The sequence below is a fragment of the Neomonachus schauinslandi genome, chromosome 3 (genome assembly GCF_002201575.2).
Source record: "Neomonachus schauinslandi chromosome 3, ASM220157v2, whole genome shotgun sequence".
Lineage (NCBI taxonomy): Eukaryota > Metazoa > Chordata > Mammalia > Carnivora > Phocidae > Neomonachus > Neomonachus schauinslandi.
The window spans coordinates 158762130-158786774 of record NC_058405.1 but is presented as its reverse complement, the minus strand read 5'-3'; the positions used below and the strand labels follow the sequence as shown (position 1 = coordinate 158786774).

Sequence of the window (24645 nt, the reverse complement as noted above, 5' to 3'; positions counted from 1 at the left end):
TGCAGATTCTGCATCTGGTGAGCACCTGCTTCCCAGCATTGAGCTTCTGGCTGCCGCAGTCACTGCTAGAGGGCAGGAGACTAGCAGCTGCAGGTTTCTGGGAGGAAAGAAGGGCAATGGGGACCATGAAGGTGAAGCAAAATTACTTCCTCTTACCTCTTCCCTCCCGGCTAAAGACCACCCCATCGGAGGAAAAGGATCAAACAATAAAGTAATTCAGATGGAAAGGGAAAGGGGAGAGGAAGTCTAAGTGGATAGGGCAGGTTATTAGGTAAAGTGTAATATAAATGTGAAAGAGTCATATAGTAAAGGAAATTCAATTAATAGTCTGGGACTAAACTAGACCACAGCCTCAACAACTTAAGGGTTGGGGGTTGCTGGGGAGAGGGGAAAATAAAAGTTACGAAAGTATTATTTCACTGGGGCAAATGGTGGAAATATGGGGACAGAGCAGGAGGCCAGGAGAGTAACTTTTCATGGGTGAATACTGGTATCTTGTTTTCAAATATGTGTTTGTTTCTTAAAGTAAATGGAAATGCATAACTAATGGTATAGTAGAACCTCAAAATTAAGAGAAGAAATGAAATTACTCATCCCTGAAACCAGCAAAAATAATGAACAAACCAGCAAAATAATGAAAAGATGGAAACCATAGTTTAAGATACTTTATATTATGTATTTGATACATGATACTGTTAAAAAATAAAATTCAACTGAGTAAATATAAGGATCTAATTGGCTTTCTGCAACAATTCATGAATTGGGCAGCATCCCATCTAGCAAATAGAAGGGAGCTCCCTCAGGGTCTGCCTCAGGGGCAGAGAGCCTCCTTCCTCAAGGTTGTGCCCTTCCTGGGGCAGCCCCACCCATGACTGAGTGACTGAGGGGTACACAGGCCTGTCCATTTCAGCCTAACAGGGACAAGTCGTGGGGGCAGCGCTTGTTCCAAGGCTCCATACTGAGTTCCTGATGCCTCCAGGGTCTTGCTTGATTTCTCCCTCTGCCCGATTCTGCTTCTCCTACCTTCCTGTCTCAGGTGTTGATCCCTGAAAAACCCTGCTCCCCATACTCTGTCTCGGCATCTGCTTCCAGAAAACTTAGCCTGTGATTCCAGGTGTTCTGATACTGTGAGGAATTTGGCCAATGTACACCACTGAAAACATCAAGTACAGAGGATTTAAAGATTTTTTCCTCAAAAGAAACATCGTAGATGTCCCAGCCCTCCTGTCCCAGCCCTCTTTTTGACCAATCCCATTTCTAAAACCTGAGTGCATGTGAGTCGGCAGGTTCAAGACCCTGAACAGAAATCAAATCCCTCCCTACTACTATTCACTCAGCTCCATTTGCCCAGTGTTTTTGTCAGACGGTACAAGACTAGTCCTTCATAAGCTTTTGGTCCAGGAGAAGTAAGACGTCCTTGGCCTCACAGGTGCAACAGAGCAAGGAGGAGCACGGCAAGTGTAGACCTGCCACGTGTTACTTCTCTTCTGATGGACTTTTATTAAACCCACAATTAAGCAATAGCCATGATGGGTTTCTAAGTAACAAGCAGTGGCAGTTTTGCCCAAAGTTAATAATGATTATGCATTTTCATCATTGAGAGGGCTCTTGACCATTTACAGATCACTGGTTAGAAAGATCGTATCTTACACTTCTGTGCAACTATCACTGTGATAACACTTTCAAATTAGACAGTCAATAATTAAATTTTAAGATACTTATCTAAATTAGTATTAAGGATTAAGTTTTAATATAATAGATAATAAAAACTGTCAAATTTTAAGGGCATTAGAATTTTAATCCTATGTTTGGAAAGTGCTATCCTATAAAATGTACTATTTTTGTAAATACTTTATCCCAAACCCCAATTCTTCAAGTTAATTAAGTACTGCTGAAGTGATCAGACTTATTTTGTAAAAATTCAGTTTCTGCATTTTCAGAGGTTTTGACCACACGGTCTGTGAAGTATAATACTTTTTAAATTAATTTGGGTCTGTGATAAATATGTCTTCCTATTTTACCGCTAGAAAAATATATCAGTAATCCTATTTTCGCTGTTCTGTCTGGCACAATGAGTTTGTGTGGGTTGGGTTCTAGGCAAACTAAATTATTGGATGAATTCAAACAGACATTTAAAAATATATGTACACACACACACACACACACACATATACACACACTTCTCTTAGAATAAGAGACACTGACTGGTGAGACTTTAGTTTGGAAAGAAGCCTTTCCTTTCTACTGCCAGCCTTCTCTTCCTCCAATCTGGTCTCAAACACACACGAACAGTCATTCATGCTTATTCTTCCACCACAAAATTACTATTAATAAATGCAGAGCTTTAATATCTAGCACACAGATTCCGACAAGTGATTTAGATTGTTTATTTTGTTTCAAACCTCATAGGGACTGAACATCTTCTCTGGCATAACCCTGCATTTCCTTAGGAAAATGCAATGTAAAATAGCTAAGAAATAACTAAAAAAAAAAAAAACCCTCAGGATTTTTGTGTTCCTCTGAAATGGCAAAAGAAAGGTAGTGCTGATTTCATCTTTTAGACACTAAGCCAAAGCAAGGGACTGCAGAATGATTTGAGATCATTGTTTAACTGTGTGGTTTCCCAGGAGAGGAAGACACTGTACGAGGAGCAGAGCTCATGGCAGATGAGGACCAGCTGGAGACTTTGGATGGTTTACATGAGGATTGTGGTAGGCTTGAAGTGCTGGAGATCCCAAAAGCCAATTTTGGACATTTCTTCCAACCTCATGTTCAGAGACCTCATTGTTAGTGGCTTGGAATTGGCCAAGGTGGGTGTCTTTACACCACAGAAATTGGCAAAACACAATCAGTCATGGATTTTTCCAAGTGAGCTGGTTATCACCATCACACCATTGGCTTTGGGGATCCAATCCTGAGAATTTTGGGGTTGGATGATTTTAGGGATGATCAGATTTCTGAAGAACAAAGCATGAGTAGTTTCTTGAGTTGTTCCATGGTAATGAAAACTCTACCACGTTTTAAAATCATGATGTTGTAGATCTTCAAGAGAATACAAATGAAAAGAAGAATTTTTGATTTTAAGCTTCATTATATCTTTTGGTATAAATTTATGTCCTAAAACATAATCATGCAGTGACCTACACCACAGAGAATAACTAAAAGATACTAAAATTATTCTTGACAATCAGGAGCCAATCTATACTTTGCTCTGGTTTGAAAATTTTAAGGTCAATCATGTATTCTTTCATTTTCTAAGAGAAACAAAGGATTAAGACACATGGATGGACCAAGGTGTAAATGTTGAAGGATCATCTCTAGGAATCTAAAAAAAAAAAAATCGAAAGAGGGAAGATAATTATTAATAAAATGTTATATATGAAAAACTTGTAATTTAGAAGAAAAATTGTTTTTTAAAAAAGAACAAGCCAATGTCCATTTTATTCTTATCACAAATATATAGTTTTCCTATTCCTTTCAATCCTTGAGTCATAAATCTCTTTATCCTCACAAACTTATGCTTGGGATATGATGCATCTTATTCAGAAGCCCTGTACTTTCAAAGGCATAAAGTGCAATCTAATTTTATACTAGACCTTCAGTTAGGGCTGCAGTAAGCAGCAATAGTAGGAAGAGTCTCTAATAATAGTTCTAGACGTATTTTCAGCAGCTGGAAAATGAACCTGTGTTCTATTAGTGTGTCATTACAAGGCATATCAAAGAGTGCCCAGACTTTGATATTTCAATTTAAATTATTTTTACTAGTTTGCTTAACAAATGCTTTCTGAATAATTGACCAGATCAGATATCTATTTCATCTAATTTAGTTATTTAGGTGATCACAATACCACATCAACTGCATTTTGATAAAATGTTTCAAGAAGTTAGCTACCATGTGGATTTGCTACCAGCACTGACTCAGTTGAGTCTGCTTTTCTTTGGGGTCTGAAACAAGCCATCATGTGAAGAGGTTCACTCACTTTGCAGTTACTTTAAAGTATATAGATAGTAGCAGGTAGAGGCAGAGTGAGAATTTTCATTGGAAAAGATGAACCTGCCCTGGGGTTTTGTCATGGTTACCAAATCCATACTAAGAACCTGAAAGTCCAGGTAAGCGGTGATTACAACAAGGACCTCTCCTCACCACCCTTACCATGTCAGTAAACTGATCCACACAAGTCATCCTAATAAACTCAGGAGTTGCTGGGCTATTCAGGGTGAAGGTCGTGGTCAGACCCCTCTCTTTGCGGGCAGCAGTCACTGCATCAAATATGGCGAACAACACGGAGGATCCCAAGAACATTCCAGCCTCACCCAAGCCCTGAGAGGAGGGCAAAAGGCTGTCAGAAATGCATGGTTCTCTTGGGACAAATTTGTGCACACGCACACACACACACGCACCCGTGTGCATAAACACGTATACACGTGCGCACATGCACGCACGCACACACGCGCACACACGCACCCGTGTGCATAAACACGTATACACGTGCGCACACGCGTGCACACACACACCCGTGTGCATAAACACGTATACACGTGCGCACACGCACACACGCACCCGTGTGCGTAAACACGTATACACGTGCGCACATGCACGCACGCACGCACACACGCACCCGTGTGCGTAAACACGTATACACGTGCGCACATGCACGCACGCACACGCACGCACACACACACCCATGTGCATAAACACGTATACATGTGCGCACACGCACGCACGCACCCGTGTGCATAAACACGTATACACGTGCACACATGCACGCACGCACACGCACACACTCTCTCACCTCTTCTGGCTGTATAGTCCTTAGAATGGAGTAGGTCTGAATTGCCAGAACCGACCCCCACCCCCCGGCCCCTTGTTGATTTGTGTGTGGGGCCCTCCTCAAAGTAGCTCATGAAAATGCCCCAGAACATCAGGATAGTGGGGCAGCTAAAACCTCCTGTTCCTTGGCCCAGGTAAAATCCTAAAGACCAAAGCCCTTGGTGCACTCTAGAATATTCCACTTTGGGCTCCAGACCATTTTTGTTTAACTCAAAACCCAGACAAAACAACCACAATCTTTGTAGCTGAGCCTAAAAGACAGTGAGGTGGCTGACTCTTAAGAGTGACCTGCTGGGGCGCCTGGGTGGCTCAGATGGTTAAGCGTCTGCCTTCGGCTCGGGTCATGATCCCAGAGTCCTGGGATCGAGTCCCACATCGGGCTCCTGGCTCGGCGGGGAGCCTGCTTCTCCCTCTGACCCTTTCCCCTCTCATGCTGTTTCTCTCTCGCTCGCTCTCTAAAAAATAAATAAAATCTTTAAAAAAAAAAAAAAAAAAAGAGTGACCTGCTGAAGTTGCATGTGTGCTAACTTCCCTGGTGTGTCTTGGATGTTTCTGAATTAACAGTGTAGTGGCATTATATTTTGAATGATTCACCAATGATTGCTTGTACTGATTTTTCTTCTTTCTTCCTTCAAAGTAATCTGGTCTGTGGTCTGTGCTCAGGGCCGTAGTGGAGAGATTGGCCTTTATCTCCAAGCAAAAGCCTATCCCTGGCTTTGATTTTTACTCTAAAGCAAATGTAGAAGGAGAGGTAGAGCTGGTAGAAGGAGGGGTTTCCTCTGAAGTGAGGAGGAGGGGAGCAGAAAGGTCTTATGTGCTGTTTGGAGCAAACTGGCAGGGAGGTGGCTAGACCCTAAAAGGCAGGATTGCACCCTGTGTCAGGATGGTCTTTAGAGATGCTCCTGGTGCAGAAGCAGAGATAGAGGCCAATCAGACAGGAAGTCTTGCCTTCCTCCCAATCTTGACCTACTTTTAAGAAGGAGAGGCAATTTCCTGAAAAATCTAAGGGTAGCCTGCCATCTGTCTGACCAGATGTGGGCTCAGAATAGAACATAAGTTGGGGGAAGTTGTGTTTTTTTGTGCACTTGTGTTCAAGAACCCTCACCATAGGTCTTTATGGGCCAGTTAGAGCCCATATGCTCCAGGGAACGTAGGGTCAATTCCTCTTATATCAGCAGCTATTAACAGCTCAGAGCAAATAGTGAGAAACTTGTTTGAAAGCCTGTTCCAGTTTGGGGAGGTGTGGAGAGAGGAAGACAAACAAGAAAGAATTGAGTCTGGAGAACATGCGAGAACAGTGTAGAAAAGAAAGTTCTGGGCTGGTGAAATTTGCCTACAATTTCAGTTTTATCTCATGGTAGCACTTAGCCTAATGACCCTAGATGTTTGACTCTTCCTTGACCTTTCTTGTTTGATTAAATTTGTTTCATGATCTCTCTCATGAGGGAAGAGTCTACTCGGTCTTCTGAAGTCAGTAAGCACCACGCTGCCATGAATTTGCTTTTCTTTTCCCTTTTCCTGTTGGGATTTTCAATTCAAAGGAGTAAGCAAATTCAGGGGACTATTTCATTATTTCTTGAAAGAGTAGGTTGTTATAGACTGAACTGCGCTCCCTCAAAATTCATATGTTGAAGTCCTAACCCCCTACCTCAGACTGTGACCATATTTGGAGATAAGGTCTTTAAAGAGGTGAAATTAAATGAGGTCTTTAGAGTGGGCCCCAATCCAATATGACTGGTGTCTTTATAAGAAAAGGAAATTAGGACATACAGAGAGAGACATCAGACATGTGCCCACAGAGGGGATAACCATGGGAGGACATGGTGAGAAGGTGGCTGTCTGCAAGCCAAAGAGAGGTCTTAGAAGAAATCAAACCTTGATCTTGGACTTCTAGCCTCCAGAAGTGTGAGAAAATATATCCCTGTTGTTTAGGCCACTCAGTGTGTGGTACTTTGTTATGGTAGCCCTACAAACTAATATAGAGGTCTTGTTTTCTTACCTTGGACGAGTAGATGGCTGTGGGATTTCGGGAATGCACCAAAGTGACATAGAACTCTTCTGGAATCTCAGTGACAGTCGGGATTTTGTAGTCATCTGGGCTTCGAGAGTGGAGCACACCTTCCGGGGAATATTTCAGTTCCTCTGTGGTGTAGAACCCCATGCCTTGGATAAACGCTCCTTCAATCTACAGGCAAAAATTTCACAACTTATTAAGTATATGATATTGATTGAATAAATATTCCAATGTGACTGAAAATGGAGCTCCGAACCATAGTGAGTCATTCTTGACAGCCGGGGGTGGACTTACAAAGGGTCCTTCAAGGTCTGGTGTTTGCCTTCCTACCTGGCCTCATCCCTAGTTCTTCTTGCCCAGGTGACCCACCCTCCAGGTACCTGACACTGGACAAGTTCCGGGTAATTCTCAAGCCCACCAGATTTCATTCAGACCTCCAAGTCTTTGTATTGTGGTTTCCCCTGACTCTCTTCACTGCTCCCTACCTCAGCTTGTCCCCCTGGAGAATTCCTATTTATCCTCCAAGTTCCTGCCTATTTGGAGCCTTTTGGATCCTCCTACCACCTCCATGGTGGATTTAGAAACTACTTCCTCCAGGCTCACTGCATCTTGAACACATTCATCCATCATGTTGGCTCTCAGAGGGTATTTTCCTTGTTCACCTCTTCAATCTTGCTCTCTCTCATGTTTATGAGCATTTTGAGGCCTTGGCCTTCTTGTATTCTGTTACTAGCATGAGGCCTGATACATAGGTTCTTAATAAATGTCTGTTGAATTAGAGGGAAAAGAAGCTAACGTTAAAGGAACATGAACTAGAATAAATGGAACACTGTAGGTTATTATAATATCTGGATTTCTTTACTTCCCTTTATAAATTACCATAGAGAGTAGATAAATGTTAAACAAGATAGGATAGAAAAAACTTTTATTAAATTAAATATTTTTTATTAAAAGTCATGTTGAGTTCTATTTACAAACTAATATGCCCTAGGAAAAAGGCTTGAGGGGTGTCTGCCTGGAGGTTAAAGAATTGAAGGAGAGTTATAGTTTGCATTTTATTGAAAATGTAAAATTAAGGAATAAGGTATACAAATCTAAATTCTATATTTGGATATTTCCAACTGCTTATCCCTAAAGGAAAAGATCGAAGTCTAAGAGATCAAGTCTAACATACTTCTAGTTTTCTTTCCTTTTCTAATGAGACAAATGTAGGGTTTTCCTCATCATGACATCTCCCTTTCTGCCTTTGCTTAAACAATAAAGAGGCAGAAAGGAGCTGGGAGGAGGGGGTAAGAAAGGGAAGGGGAGGCAAGGACTGGGTGAGCTGTGTTCTCAAACTTTACAGACTTAAGATGAATTTCAGGTACAGGTTAAATGTGCCGGTTTCTGTCTCAGCCCAGGAAAGTTAAGATGGAATAAGTCTAAGCCTGGGCTGAATTCCTGGGTACAGGAATCCATGTTTCCAATAAACACTTACAAGTTCTTCTGTTGCAGAGTCTGAGGACCACATTTTGAGAAGCACAGAGGGATCAATAAAATTGTTCCTTATAAAGCCCAATGGCCAACCCAGGTAAACCAATCTCTTAGGACTTAGGATGCTGGGAACCTGTTGGCAGATGAAAGCACCATGTGTCCGTCAGGTGTGATGCCAAGCTGCTCAACTGCTCCAGCATGCTACTCAGGTGGACACCGGGGACCAGCTGCCCTGCCTCACCTGGGGGCCGGTTAGTAGGTCTGAGGTGGACTGATGTGGCTGGTCCACTGGCTCCACCTTCAGTAACAAGGCTAGAAAAAAGCAAAGCTATACCAACAGCTGGAAAGGTTTTAACTCAAAGTTTAAAAAGACTTTTGGTGAGTTAATTTTATTGTTTGCAAGATCAAAATCAGAATTAAATTCGGCAGGAGGCAAAAAATTATGTTTAAGTATTTCTTTTTCTTTTATATTTCCCTAAATTGCAGTCTGTTTAAATTTAATATTAATATGAATACTAATGTAACTTTATTATTATGTATTTACATAGTGTTCCCTAATTATGAACATTCATGAAGAAAAATTAGAAGGCACTGAGAATTATAAAGCAGGATAAGTCACACATATTCCTGCCATACAAAGACAATGATTGTTAACTTTTTCTTGAATTTTCTTCTAATATTTTATCTATTTGTGTGTGTGTATGTAAAATATATAATATATACTGCAGAGTACTTGCACCAGGTGTAAACAACATTTGGAGGATTCTGGGAAATACTTTTCTGAATGGAACTGATCAAAAGTTCCTGTGGTCAGAGGGTCCTGGTATCACGCACCTGTCCAATGTCCACGGCTGGGTTTATGCTGAAAGCAGCATCCATGAAGATGTCAGTCCTAAGGAGCTGTTCCAAGAGAAAATATATAGTGGAAAATATGATTTATTTAAAATAGATCTTTACTAAAATTATATATCTGTCCCTGGTTCTTCCACCTGGAGGATCAAGCTGATTCTCACGTACAGCATGGAAAACACGTCAGTGTTTGTATTTACACTATGCAGATGGTGAACACAAATGTTGCTCTTTACCTTATGAGCCCCAGTCAGACAGTCAACTTCAACCTCAGAACAGGATGCTCCATAAACATAATATGGATAGGGGTCACCTTTCTCCTTCTCCCAGTCCATATATGTCTGGTAGCCTCTGAGAAGAGAAATCAGCAGAGAAAAGGACAGGCCCTTTCCCCACTAGTGGTTTCATTGCCACTGTACTGTGGGGCCTGGAGATAAACGGAGCACCCACCCCACGGCTGCCGGCCTCCCTCCCCTTCTTCGGCAAGGGGGTGTGTGATCAGAGTTGTAGAGTTCCACCACAGGCACGGGGAGAAGGCACACTACTGTCTGACCCCTACCCTCCAGCAGGCAGTTAGTGGAATGGGTTTTCGAGTGTGTGTCAACAGCTGTGGTGTCCCTCCTGGTGGAGTCCCTAGACCTCCCTGCCATGACCCAGGACTGAGGGCTGACAGGGGGGACACAGCAGAGCTCCCGGGCTCTCCGGGCATCTGTTTGGACGGATGAGTGTGCACCATCTCTGCCCAGCTGTAATCTAACCCAAAGTAAAAATGTCCTTTACTTGAAATATCCAGTAGTCGAGAGACTGATGGATTCTTCGAAGGCTTCTGCAACCTGGAAGAGATGATTGGTTACAAAGAAATATAAATTTAGGGAAAGTAATGAAAAATACCTTCCTCCTCCTGTTTGGAGCAAGCTTTCTACGCACATTCACCTCAGTTGAGATGTACGCCTTGTACAAGCCACAGGTTATGCTTTTCAAGAGAGGTGTGTAGGGGCAGCTGCTAGCTATGCTCTGAGGCCCTTTAGTGTTTTGGGTTGCACAGTGTAAAGTTTATTATTTTTTAACCCTTTTTGGCTTTTTATTTTTTTAAATCTTTAAGATTTTATTTATTTATTTGTGAGAGAGAGAGAGAGAGAGAGCACAAGCAGAGGGAGAGGGAGAGGGAGAAGCAGGCTCCCCGCAGAGCAGGGAGCCCGATGCGGGACTCGATCCCAGGACCCTGGGATCATGACCTGAGCTGAAGGCAGATGCTTAACCATCTGAGCCACCCAGGATGTATCCCCCTTTCTGGCTTTTTAAATTAAGGAGAGGGCTAGACCATATTCATGTACTTTTGTATGTAAGTATCTACACAGATACGTATATATACAACACGTTTATATGTGTATGTGTCTGTCTATATATGTATGTACTTTTACTCTGCTTTTTTCCCAAATAATTTCACTGGCGGTCTCAGTATATTATGTCAGCTTCCCTACTGGAGTAACCTGGGTAGAGCTAGGAACAAGAATACTAATGGTAATGATAATAATTATTATTAAAAATAGAGTAATCCTTTGATAGTAGGACTGCTATTATCTCTGTTGCTCTGGTGAGAAAACCAAGGTCCTGAGGCACTGAGGGTGGAACTTGTCTCCCAGTGCTAGTAGTGACAGAGCAGGGACAGTAACCCTAATGTGTGTTTTACTTTAGAGCCCATGCTCTTACCATGCTCTGTGAGAAATCAGGCTCTGAAATAAAATCAAGTTTCAGTGAATCCAGACATCGCTTTTGCTTTTTCAGAAAGGCAGAAGTAAGTGTTAATAAATGCTTTGTTTCTTGAATGGGCACCACCCATCAGCCCAGGCACTTAGGGCCATTGCCCATCTGGATGTATCTGACTTTTCCTGGCAGGAGTAATAAAGAGAATACTCACCCATTCCTCCCATCTTCCTTTAGGGTTTTTTCTGATGATTGGCTGAAGACGGGCCATAAGAATTTGGCAGGCATTCTAAAAATAAATATTTGAAATCACATCGGAAATAAAAGGCACAGGAAATAGCAAAATGTTAAATATTCAAATCAATTCAAAGGGAATCTGTCAGTTTTGTGAACCTGCTTGCTAGTCCTGTAGGCAGAGATTCTTAAAGTTGCGTAATGTAGGGAACCCCTTTGAAGGAAACAAATATTCTTGTGGATCTTGAGATGTTGATGCCCATTATTATTTGTTTTGTTTTGTTTTTAATTTTAGTATGTTATGTTGATCACCATACAGTACATCATTAGTTTTTGAGGTAGTGTTCCATGATTCATTGTCTGAGTATAATACCCAGTGCTCCATTCAGTACGTGCCCTCTTTAATACCCATCACCAGGCTAACCCATTATTTTTATTATAATGTTGTTTTAATATATGCTAACATAAAGCTAGGTTGAGTCTCCTTAGAGTTAGCTCTTTTGTACCTCCAAAGCAAAAATAAAACGACAAAGCACATAAACCAATCTATATACCAGTAAAATTCAAAATAACAACATTAATTTAGTTGGGTAATGATGCTGTTTCTCTGAAGCTGAACTGCTGCTTGGAATGCGGCCGTATTGGCTGCTCTCGCCCACGGACGGTGGAGTTCAGTGTGCCTGTGGCGTGCCAGCCGACAGAGCAATTTTCTCTCCGTTCTTCTTATGTAAATCGCCACTACATTTTCATCTGCACTTTATACCTTGCCATCATCAGCTCTTCACTGGGTAAGAAAAAACAGCATTTACCTATGAAGTCCATCACTGCTCTTTTCTTGTTGCCTTAACACAAAGTATACTTCTTGGTCCCAAATGTGGGCAGAGATCTCATGGCAACACTCCACTTACAAAGTGGTCATTCTGATGATGCAAAGTGTGCTTTTTAAATTTTTAAAACATCAGTAAAATGAAAATAAGAAGGATTGAGGTGAAATCTTGGACCCTTGAGATTACACCTGCTGACTCCTGGTATCAGTGGGCCCCAATTTGGCTTCCACCCCTAATTCAAACATGAATCTGTTCATGCCTGCCCTTATGTACTCACCTCAGCCTCAGATCACCTCTCATGCCCCCTCTTAGTTTCTGCTCCTTTTCTATCATCCTCTTTTTGGGAAATGGTTTCTGGCTTCTCACATGTTAGGGAGATCCTTGTTTTCTTTCTTTCTTTTTTTAAAATTTATTTATTTTAGAGAGAGACAGAGAGAGAGTGGGTAGGGGGAAGGGCAGAGGGAAAGAGAATCCTGAAGCAGACTCCCTACTGAGCAGGGAGCCTGACACAGGGCTCGATCCCAGGACCCTAAGATTATGACTTGAGCCAAGAGTCAGCCGCCTAACTGACTGAGCCACCCAGGCACCCCAGAGATCCTTGTTTTCATAAATCTCTTTGCTGGTTCATTCAGCTTTCAATCACTGACCTTATTACAAATGGGTGCCTTCCAAAAGAGGGCCACACTGAGGCAAAGCTAAGTCACAGGGTTCCTGCCTGCCCAAATATCAGGTATTCTTCTCCTAATTGTGTCCTGACCTTGTACTCCTACACATAACTTTACACTCAGCAGTCTGACAGTCTTCCCTTTAAGAGAGTGAGATATTGCAGAGAACAATTTCATTCTTTTGTGACCTCCCAAACTCCTTTCTTTGTATGGAGAATTCTCTCACCTTGGTAGGGTCACTTCCCTCTATTGAAGCTCTAAATGCCAGATACAAAATTTTCCAGCTTTTTTTGCATTACAGAAAAATTTTAAATAGATAAATGTCGAGAGAATAATGCGCTAGCCCCCTTATCCAGCTTCAAGAATAAACATATACACCGCAATCTCACTCCTCCACTATCTTTCTTAGCTCTTCTACCTTGCTCCCTTTTGCTCTCTCTGCTCCAGTCCCCCAGGCCTGCTGCAGCTTCTCGAGCATAGTAAGCTAGCTCCCTCTGCTCCCAAATAACCTGCATGGCTTCTTTTCTTGCTGTGTTCACAACCTGGGTCAAGGATTGATTGATTGATTGATTGTCTGCTTAAATGTAAGCTCTATGAGATCAAGCTCTTTGGACTTTGTCCTGTTTCACTTACTGCTTTACCGACCCTTAGTGCTTATACTACCTAGCACATGGCAGGCCCTCTGTAAATGTTCGTTAAATCAATGTGGGATCAGTAAAATAAGTGTGAAGAAGTCACACAAATTGATGACTTTTTTACGATGATTCTTCATTATAAAATATAAAAATATTTTAAAAAATATTCAGTTTCCTTTTTTTTTCTTTTTTTAGTATGTCTGCTTTATCAATGCCTGAGACTATGTCTAGCCATGCACTGGGTGTCTTTGTGCCACCTGTGCTTGCAAGGCAACTAGAATCTAGATAAAAGGTAAAAAATGGACTCAGTCACCTACATGTTTTAACTGAATTAGAATTTCCTGGACAGTTTTTCTTGGGTGCTGATTCTATAGGTATTAGGAGGGGTTTTATGAATGAAAATGTTTTCATGGGTAAGCAAGCTTGGGTAAAACAGTGAAACAAAGTTAAAGAGGTTTCTATACTGCAGGACTTGTCAGAGCATTTATTATGCTAATATGCATCATAAGCCTCTATGAGTAGGATGTACTATGCAACATTTTCCAAACTTGTTGACTACAGAATCCTTTTTTCCCACTGAGAACATCATGGGACCACTGTTCCAAGGAACATACTTTGGGAATCCATGGTTCACATGATATATGGGCATATTCAACAGGCTGAAATTTTCTCTTTAAATTTGGTGTTTGTCTTTTGTGGGTGACTAATGGTCAATCAGTGGTTTTCTGGAGGTTGGAGGGTGGGGAGAAGGGAGGAGGTGGTGGTGGCTTTGTTGCATGATCTCTGCAAGCCACCCAGTGATTCTATGAGATGGGTGGTATTTGGGTGAAGTTTTGCAGAAGAAGAAACTGATCCTTAGAGAGGTTAAAAGACAGGTCAAGCCCTTCCTGGAATGAGGATGCCCTGTTAGTGATGCGATTACTCTGCACTTCTCTGGTGTGCTGGGGTAAGAGCAGGGAGGGATTCTCTCATATATTGGGAGGCTGCTGAAAGTTGCAGGTTGTACATGCAACCAAACATTAATTATGAAAAGCAGCCCAGGACAGTAGAAAGAGCACCAGATGGGAGCCTCAGAAAACTGGCCTTGGAGCCCTGGCTCCGCAGCTAATTAGCGGGATGATCTGCAACCAGCCACTTGACCTCTCTCGGACTCAGTTTCATCTTCCATAAAAGAAGGGGTGGGACAAGGTCTCCTCCAGCACTGTCACTGATGACTGACAACTGAGAGAAAAGTCACCTGTACAGCCTTCCCGTTGATGTCTGTCCCCATCGACGCTGCCGTGAAGCTAGCATTGGGCACTGTGACGGTGCTTGTTTCAGACAGGTGTATATACGACCGGGGGATGTTCAGTTCTCGACTAGCCACCTGCCGGAAGCAGAAGAACATTCTTTGTTTCATTGACTTTAAGCACCCCCCCATATTAAAAACTTTTTAGTTCTTTTTTTGAACTGAGTATAAAACCTGACTGTCCTATTGGGACAAATATTTAAGATAGCATCTTGGATTTTATATGTAGATTATGAGTTTGAAGCAACCAAAGAATCCTTTTGTGCTTGGTTTTTATACCAGTTTCATAAGAGCGGTACAGTCATCTTGGACATCTAGTTTAGTAGGACACATGCAGCAGGCGAGGTTGAGGCCTGGTCTTATTGTTTTACCTTCATCTGCTTGTGATTTACAGATAATTTAGCAGATTATGGTTCTTTTGTGGGACATTTTGCGGGCATAAGGATTTTGTTGTAAAGAAGCAAGATATGTTCGAAGAAGGCCCTGTGGATTTTTGTAATTTCCTAATTCCAAGCACTCAAATAATATTATTTCCTTAAGGAAAGTATCTTCTCCCTATTTCTCATTGGGAGAGAAGCTTTGTTTCCCTCCACCTCCCCCACACATACCTGCTCCCAAAATTTGATTCAGGTGTCATATTTAACAAATTCTTATTTAATATTAAAAAAAGAAGGAAAAATTTCCTATTACAAATAATCGCTTGCTCTTTAAAAAGTATTAGAAACACGTCTTTGAATTAGTACACAGAATGGCCAGTCATGTGGCGTTCCTAAGTAGATTGTGAATTCTATGAACATAATTTCTCATCCTTTTAAACACATCCATTTTTAACTGAAGATCTGAATTAACATAGTATTGCTTTGAGCAGGTGCCACAAAGCTGAAAAATATTTTATCTTTAGAAACTGGAATCACGGGGTGCCTGGGTGACTCAGTCATTAAGCGTCTGCCTTCGGCTCAGGTCATGGTCCCAGGGTCCTGGGATCGAGCCCCACATCAGGCTCCCTGCTCCGCGGGAAGCCTGCTTCTCCCTCTCCCACTCCCCCTGCTTGTGTTCCCTCTCTCGCTGTGTCTCTCTCTGTCAAATAAATAAATAAAATCTTCAAACAAACAAACAACTGGAATCACATTTTTCAGAAGACCTGATTTTTTTTGTTCAGGAAGAATAAGATCACATATTTCCTCAGTTCTAACACTTGCTTCCCTCACCCCCCTGCTGTCTGCATTCCTGAAATCAAGAACAGTCTTACAGTGGATCCATGCATGTAGCGTGATGGTATTTCTCCTGCTCAGCTGACGGTAAGGGGCTCTACTTTGCTACAGTGGTGATGACGGGCACTTATCTCACCTGAATCATTTTGGTGTGAAGGCCTTGTCCCATTTCACAGCCACCATGAGCCACCAAGACGGAGCCATCAAGATAGATGTGGACTAGAGCAGCAGCCTAGGGGAAATAATTACACCAGTTTGGAAAACGATGAGGCCAAATGTTGCTGAGAGTTTAGCTGAGGTTGCCAGATGAACGGTTTTGCTTTATTGAGCCAATCTCTCACCATCTGCACTAGGGAAGAAAGCCTTCACAGGTAGCAAAAGACAACCCCTGTCAAGAAACCCCAGACTGGAGAACCATCAATGTCAATGTCTGAATGGTGGCTCATCTCCCCTCCTACCAGTCCCTGGCCTCTGGAGGCCTTGTGTCATTGCTTTGAGGCCACTCCAAAGCCTCAACTTGTACGGTAGTTTATTATTCTTCTCTCCAGGCATGAAAATTCATTTTAAAGCAAATAGAACCTGTATGAGTAAATTTCTGGGCACAAACTGCCTGGGATCCTAGAGGAGCTGGGAGAACCTTGAGATGTTTTAATGGTTTCCAAATGTTGCTGACCTTCAGCATCATGGTAGGGAAAAAGTATGGGTCTCATTCTGGAAATTTCAACTCAGTAGAAGTTTGGAGGTGGAGCCTAAACATGTATTTTTTAAGCTCCCAGGTGATTCTGATGATTGGCCAGGTTTGGAATCCACCGATTTGGTCCAAATTTTTCACTTTGCACATGGGGGAACAGAAGCCTGGAGAGGAGGAGAATGGCCAGACCCAGGTGCTTAGTTTGTGACAGAGTCAGCACTGGAACCCACAACTCCTAACTTGAGCCCAGTGTCCTCCACTCCCATGCCAGGCTGTCTCCTTCAAACTCACTGCTGTTGTCTCTCTCTGGGGCTGACTGTTCCAGTGGAAGAACCCACAGTCTGTGCACATGGCTCCAGGAACCAGGCTTTAGGAGGGAGGAGGCTGGCCTACGTTAGGTGGTTTGCAAGTTGCTGGACTTCTTCTTTAGAGCAATTCCTCTCTCGTGCTGGTGCATGTGGCCCAGCATCCTGCAGGTGCCTCCTTGGGACCTCGACCCCTGTGCTGATGGCCTGTGCCCCTGCTACCAAGTATGGAAAATATCAACTAATTTACCTATGCCGGTCTCTTGAGTCTGAGACTGTATTCTCAGGACTGTCAAGTTCTCTACAAGAACTTTTAAACTCTGTGTTTTCACCTTATGATAATCTAACGAGAGTAATGGATAACCATGTAACAATGAGTATTGCCACATGCTTTCAGATCCCATGTTACATTTTATGTTGATGATTGTACAACCACTAAGTAGGACTACTTTAATTAATGGGGCATCTCGTAGACAAGTGGTGGGACGGTGAGTCAGCACACCCTACGTAGACATTTAGGATAAAGATTTCAAAATGCCTTGTACAGCAGCAGCCAGAACTACCATCATTTTGTGAGCGAGGATTGAGTTTTAAAGAAGCCACATCTTGGGGGGGCCCGGTGGCTCAGTCGTTAAGCGTCTGCCTTCGGTTCAGGTTAAGATCCCAGGGTCCTGGGATCGAGCCCCGAATCGGGCTCCCCGCTCGGCGGGAAGCCTGCTTCTCCCTCTCCCTCTCCCCCTGCTTGTGCTCTCTCTCTCACTGTGTCTCTCTCTGCCAAATAAATAAAATCTTAAAAAAAAAAAAAAGAAGAAGAAGAAGCCACATCTTCTACTACGTTAAGGTAATGTTACTATTTTCTTACTGGCATTTATAATATAATTTTTAACTTCCAGTTTTGTTTGTATTTTATAAAGGCATAAGAGCTATAGGAAGCTTATTCCTTGTTTTGAGATTATTCACAGTTAAATAACATCAAAATAAATCATGTAAGTGATCATTGAGAGTCCACAGAAATTTTTTTCCTTTCAAGGGGGTCTTGCATGTTATTGTAGCTTGAGAAGCCCTCCCCGCCCCGCCGCCCGGGGGGGCAAGACAGCAGCTGCTCCAAGCGGAGCAGCTGGCCTTCCCCCCTTGCCCTCTCATTTTGCTCTCTGCCTTGTTCGTGGGCACCGAGGAAAGGTGTATCCGGAAGATAATCGGGTGAGAGACATTCATACTGTGAAGGGGGCCTCTATTCCTTCCTCGGCATAGGTTTGTTAAGGGGACAGTTCAGAGGTTGATGGGGATAGAAGCAAAAAATAAGACAGCATCCAGAGCAGAGCCCCATGAAACACTGTTCAAGGTGACACTAAAAACAAGGCACACCAGTCACCAAGCTTTCACACAGTAACTCCAAGTTCCTGCACCAACGGGGTGGCTCTGTCTGTTCTCGTGAGTTTTTGAAAGCTCTGTCTTCAAATGACCCCACTGCTGCCACTAAGAATTTAGGAAAGAGAGAAAGAGATCCTCTTATTTCTCCCGATTCTCTCATGGATTTGAAATGAGACCCCAGGCCCCAATGCTTATGTTTGGGGCCCTGCCCAAGGTCAGGCCCCTTGAGCTAGACTTTGCCCATTGATGGCTTTCTGAGCCCCTGGTACCATGTCGCACCCGATCTGCCCTGATACCTGTGGCGCCCAACGCTTGCCTAAACCCACTTTGTTCCCTGCTGTAGGAATCTGCCCCGGTTTCGTCTTTCTCCCCAGAGGGACCATCCCTAGTTGCACGAGATTGCTGTTTTCAGACAGCCAGTCGTGTGGAAAAGGGCTTCTGGTGAGAAGACAGACACCTCTCTCAACCTCACCTGATTGTAGTAGGCCACAGGGAACCCAACGGTAAATTTCATGGGGACCACAGCAAGCCCCCTCTTCTTCCAGTAGTTCTTTTTGTTAAATTCCTCTGCAGCCAGTTTCCTAGCAGAGAATGAAGATTTCTCCAGACATTCTTTCCAGCATCTTCGCAAGGGCTCTGGATTAAATGTCTGCTTGTAGGTTGTTTCATTAATTGTCTTATACATGTTTATTTCTTTAACCTGAAAGACAATAAAATGGATTTTAAGGATATATGCTTATTCCATTAGCGGAGCATGGGTTTTTGTTAAATACCTGATATGAAGAAAGTCTTTCTAAAAAAGGAAACTATTTAAATGGCTATAAATATGCAAGTGCAAATATACATATGTAAACATCACAATAACAACAATAACCACAATAACAATAGAAACTACTGGTGAACGCTTCATCTGCTCCAGGCTGTAGGGTAAGTGTATTATCTCAGTTAACTTCACCATAACCCTGAGAAATAGCAGCCCTGTCACAAGTTTTGTTAGTGGTGAGACAAAATTCTCCCCACTCAAAATTATTCTACCCCTACACAACATTTCCTTATTCTTAACTGTTCAAATTAGCTCCTCAAAATCTGGAGCTGTGGTGGAATGTTTGCACAAATGGCAATCATTTCATTCTCTGTATTCATGCTCTTAGGTGATTTCACCCTGACTCTGGGATTGGCCATATGACTTGGTCTGGCCCATGGGGCATATTAATACATATTAATACAGGCAGACACTTGTGGGCTTGCCACATTCCTGCCACTCTTGGGAACCCTGTGACCACCACCATGAGAACTAATTTGGGCTAGTCTGCTGGAGGATGAGACTCTGTGAAGTGGACATGACCCTTCTCAGCTGAGATGCTCCCTAGACTAATTGGCCCAGTGACTATCAGACACGTAAATGAAGCTGTCTTAAACCATAAAACTCCAGCTGAGCTGGCTCAGATCAGAAGAGCTACCCAGCTGACCCTGAGAACCATAAGAAATACTTTGTGTTATTTTAGTCCATTAAATTTTGTGGTTGACTTGTTACATATCAAAAGCTAACTGATACACAGATGGTGTACTTTATTTCTTTATATCTACTTAGAAGCGGATACAATGTTATATGTAGGTACTCAAGATATATTTGAACCAAAGCTGTTTCCTTAGGGGGTTCTGACTTATTACCTCTTCAGGGGATAAGTTACACTGAGATGCCACAGCAGTTATGTAAGCTTCTACTACCACTGCAGCCTGGGGGAAGCCATATCCTCGGAAGGCCGTGTTGGATGGCAAATTTGTTTTGCAGGGCCTACCCCGGCACCGGAAATTAGGAATATAATATGCATTGTCAGATTTCAGCACAATGAACTCCGTTACCTGAATTAAAGCAAAACAAAACAAGAATTCACATCTATCAAATATTCAAAACCACTTAACCTAATTTTATCTCTAACTAGAATGCTTCACAGAACTTATCTGTTTTATATGACAAATATTCATGCAAATAAAGTATGACACATACAGCTCAACTGGTAGCCTCTGGGAAAAGCATATTTCTTACCGACTCAGACTCATCAGGAGTGCATCCACCATTGATATAATATTCAACATCAGCAGCTTTGATCACACCATTGTTCATGAATCCAATCTGCAAAGTGATATAAATAAAACCACTTTCTCAATACAACCACATTACTACACAAACACATGTGATCACAGTTGTCAGTCTACCTAATTTATGAACATGGTTCGAAGTGACAGTCACCAGAGGGACACTGAGGCTGATGCCCAAGTTGACTAGGATCCCAACAGAAAGTTCTGGTCGGTTGTAGGCAGCATCCAAATATTCCTGGATGGTATGGAATTTAGTAATTGTTCTTCCTGTTGGTTGGCTGGTTGGTTGGTTGGTTATCACTGAACAATGTTTTAGGCCGTTTCCTAAAATTTCTGATCTCACTCACTTTGTATTTTCCCAGGAGTGGGTGGCGGCCAGCAGTTATCAGCATGTCGTCACCACGCTCTAGAATAAACCGGATTGGGCAGCCAGTCCTATAGGAAATGACTCTATTAATATGCTGGATGCTTCATAAATTGTAGAGACAAAGAGATGGGGAAGGGGGCTTGAGATAATCAGGCTTAGTGGTTTTTAATGAGGGAAGTTACATGCTTTAAACAACATTTCAGAAGTTTGTGGGAACATTAAAATTAAAAAAACACGATTACTATTATTATCCTGATTTAGTCATGTCTGAGAATTTATATATCGAAATGCTACATTATTTCATTGTAAGTTACTTTCCTTTAATTTTTTTAATATAACATTAAGGCATTGTATGATTATTTTGCTATTATGTGTATAAGTAGGTTATATTATTATGAACTTTACTTTGGGATATTAAATGGGGCATTAAAATAACTGCCATGGGGGATGTTGAGGCTGGAAAAGTTGAGAACCAATGCTCTGTTGAGCTCAGGCTCCTTTTCATTCAGCCTCCATGTTCATAAAATGTCCATCGAGGACTCCTCTGGCTTCTGAAGGAATGTTCTCAGTGCCTGCACACCCATATGTATAAGACAGCCTTTTCTATTGTTGGAAAGTGCCAATGAGCTAAGGTCGTTCACAGTTTTTCTTTTTGTAGTGGTAGCCTAGGATAAGTTAAGTTTGTCTTGAATATTTATGAGAGGTTTAGTAGTTATAAGGTTCACAAAAGTCATGGCTATTCCTGTGTCTGGCTATTCCCTCTGGATAATGCAGAGGCTAAGTGAATATTCCCAGGAGCAGCAGACCCTGGTTTATTTCATGACAAAACATGTCCCTTATAAGGTTAGGGTTTTGACCCTCCTTCCACTCAGGCAATCTCAGTTTGATTTACTTTAACAATTTAAAACATAAACATTTTAAAGAGTTAAAGTCAATGAAAAAGCAATACATGGTTACATCTGAGTCAAGACACACAGTGATTACATCTATTTTACACAATAATCTTACAAGACAAGTAGATATTATTTTCACCAATTTATGGGTGAAGAAACTGAAGTGGCTTATCAAGGTGACCTTGTGAGTGAGTGGCAGTTCAAGAGCAGGACTAGAACACAGATCCTCTGGCTCAGGTCCAGTGTTCCTTCCCTGACCTGCTACCTGCCCCCCCCCACCCCGTCCCCAGAGACGAAAGGCTGTGACCCGTGGGACGGAAGCTGGGGTGCAGGACCAGAAGGACACGATGGTCTCTGCAGGGCCAGGACGGCTGCCATTAACAGCGGCTATTGCGACTCTTACTTGTTGGCGGCTACAGCACTGATGGCTGCCAGCACAGCAGGCTTGGTCACTTTTCCCCCAAACCCTCCTCCAGTTCTTTTCACATGGCAGGCGATTCTACTCCTTGGAATGTTTAATGCTACAGCCACAAATTCCTGCAAGAGGTAAGTCCCCAAAGCCACGTCAGTGCAATTTGATAGTTTATTTCCTCACCTGTGTGCTTCCCCTCTGCCTAGTTGAAGAAGCCCCGTAATTCAACAAATAGAACATTTACTTAGAACAAATACTTAGAACATACTTAGTTCCATAACTTAGAATCTTTAGAGTTGTGCAGCCATCACCATAATCTGAGAACATTTAAGCGTCCCCAAAGAAACCCTGGATCTACTGAGCAGTCACTCCTTATCTTCCTCCAGCCCCGCCAGCACTAGGCAACTACTGATTTACTTTTTGTCTCCATAGATTTACTGTTTGAAACATTTCATATAAACTTAATCATACAATATGTGGTCTTTTGTGACTGGCTTCTTTCACTTGGCATAATGTTTTCAAGGTTGTTGAAAGCATGTTGTCCATGTTGTAGCATGTAACTGTACTTCATTCTTTTCATGGCTGAATGATATTCCACTGTATGGATATACCATGTTTTGTTCACCCATTCATCAATTGATGGGCGTTTGGACTGTTTCCACTTTTGGCTATTGTAAGCAATGCTGCTATGAACACTCACGCATAAATTTTTGTGTGGGTAGATGACTTCAGTTCTCTCAGGTAGATACCTAGTCATGGAATTGTTGGGTTATGTAGTCACTATCTTTAATATCCTTAGAAACTGCCATGCTATTTTCCAGGCTGTGCCATTTTTCATGCCCATCAGCAATGTATGAAGGTTTCAATTTCTCCACATCCTCATCAACATTTGTTACTGTCTTTTGATTACAGCCATTCTAGTGGATGTAGAGTGGTATCTCATTGTGATTTTGATGTACATTTCCTTAGTGACAAAGCTGTGAGCATCTTTTTGTGTGCTTATTAGTCATTCATAGACCTTCTTTATCTATTCAAATCCTTTATTCGGCCTGCTTTAGATATTGCCCCGGGGTTCTGGGCTGTGGGCTGTGAGTACCCTGTACCCTCCTTACCGCTGGGAAATGCCTCATGAAGTTAACTAATTGTACCTTAGAAGGTATTGATGATAGATAGCAATGGTAACCTGAGACATACATTTTATCCATTTGGAGCCCATAGCTGCATACTCTCTGTCAAAAGAGAGCTCAGAGGTGATCTTTATCACCTCCCTCAATTTATAGAAAAACATACTGGTGCCCGGCACTTGTGGGAGATCACATAATTTTTTAGGGGCAAAACCATAACTCCTCATTCCTCTGCTGTCCACTTCAGAACTTGCAACCGTGGAGGCCACAAACACACCCCAGCTCAACATCAGTGCCCTCAGACTTTCATTTTGCCTTGAATAGCAGCTTCCTCTTCCCACTGAGCCTATCCACCCCTGCAGGACCCCAAGGCACCAACTCACTCTGCTCTACCAGGAAGCCCTCAGCTTTCCCCTCAGTGATGCTTGTCATTACTCCTCCTCCCAGTACAACTGTTTAAGTATCCCCTGTGCCAGACACTATTCTAGAACCAACATCTCTATATCTCAGAAGAGGGGGATGTCAGAGGATTTCCTTTACTTGCCTGGGTGCAGCAACGCCTTATATCTCAACCACTGGAATAGGCCTGGAAATCACCTGCTACTGCACTGGAAATGTAATCACTTTAAATGTGCATCACCAATGCATGCAAACATTAAGACAGAGAAACGACACCAATGAACCACAGGGGAAATTTAAATATAATACTAAGGCTGTGACCTCCCTGACATTAGGTTTTACACTATCAATTGTTATAAGGGTAAGATAAATCTTGCACATGTTTTGAAAGGTAGCAAAATTTTCATTTCTTTGAAAAGTCTGCCCTTTTAGGGAAATATTTGCCCCATTTTCTTCATTCTGGACTGTAGCTTATGTCAAATATACAGAGAGTTTGAGTCACGGGAGTGGAAAGAATCCAAAGTTCCCCAGAGCAGAGTGCCTGGTTGTAGGGCCTTATAGCACACCGTTAGCCGGAGTCTCATTTTCCAAAAATATCCTGTTACCTGCACATGACTCGGAAACTGCGTTCCAAGGTATAGCACCATTTCTTTATCTTCCTGTTTTGGGATAACCAGGATAGTTTGTGTTTCCATGTAGAAATGTTCCTGCCCTTCTACATGGGCCTCACCTGTAAGTCATAAACAGAGGACAATGCTTAGTTGAAAGTCCCAAGCTGGGGGATCTCAGTGGTATTTTGTTTATGAGGAGTGCGTTGCTTTAGCTTCTGGAGAGCTGGACTTTATATCATTTGGTAAACTACTTTTTTCTATTTTCTAATTAAGACTTATTGTGCACAACCAGCTGTCTGACCCTGGGTCATTCACTTCCTCTCTCTTGGCCTCAGTTTCCTCATCTGTCGAGTGGGGTGGCGAGATCCATGATGTGCTGGACTTGAGCATACAGACTAACCTGGTCACACATCCAGGTGCCGCCACCTCTAGTGAATTTGGCCAAGTTATTAAAAGCTCATTTCCTCCTCTATAAAACAGGGAGGGGGGGGGAGGGTAATAACAATATGTATCTCAGTCTGGTGATGTCAGGATTATTGAGTCACAGAAGATCAGTAGTTGGTGAAAGGACACAAAGGTTTAAAATGGCAGAGCTGAGGTTGTTTATTTCCCTAAAACCAGCCTGCTCCTGCTGGTTTAGC

General features: G+C 42.4%; 1 protein-coding gene across 1 annotated transcript in view; it reads right to left on the bottom strand.

Moving 5' to 3' along the window:
* Positions 1–2949: 2949 nt before the first annotated feature.
* LOC110591947 (aldehyde oxidase 4-like) overlaps positions 2950–24645 on the bottom strand; it is a 58647-nt gene continuing 36951 nt past the window's right edge. The window contains 15 exon segments of the mRNA XM_021702938.1: positions 2950–3325; positions 4154–4321; positions 6831–7016; positions 9153–9218; positions 9404–9518; positions 9948–10000; positions 11086–11160; positions 14470–14598; positions 15868–15963; positions 18571–18798; positions 19770–19961; positions 20146–20232; positions 20546–20633; positions 21862–21995; positions 23999–24123. Of these exon segments, the coding sequence (XP_021558613.1) occupies positions 3272–3325; positions 4154–4321; positions 6831–7016; positions 9153–9218; positions 9404–9518; positions 9948–10000; positions 11086–11160; positions 14470–14598; positions 15868–15963; positions 18571–18798; positions 19770–19961; positions 20146–20232; positions 20546–20633; positions 21862–21995; positions 23999–24123 (1796 nt within the window). The 3' untranslated portion in view covers positions 2950–3271.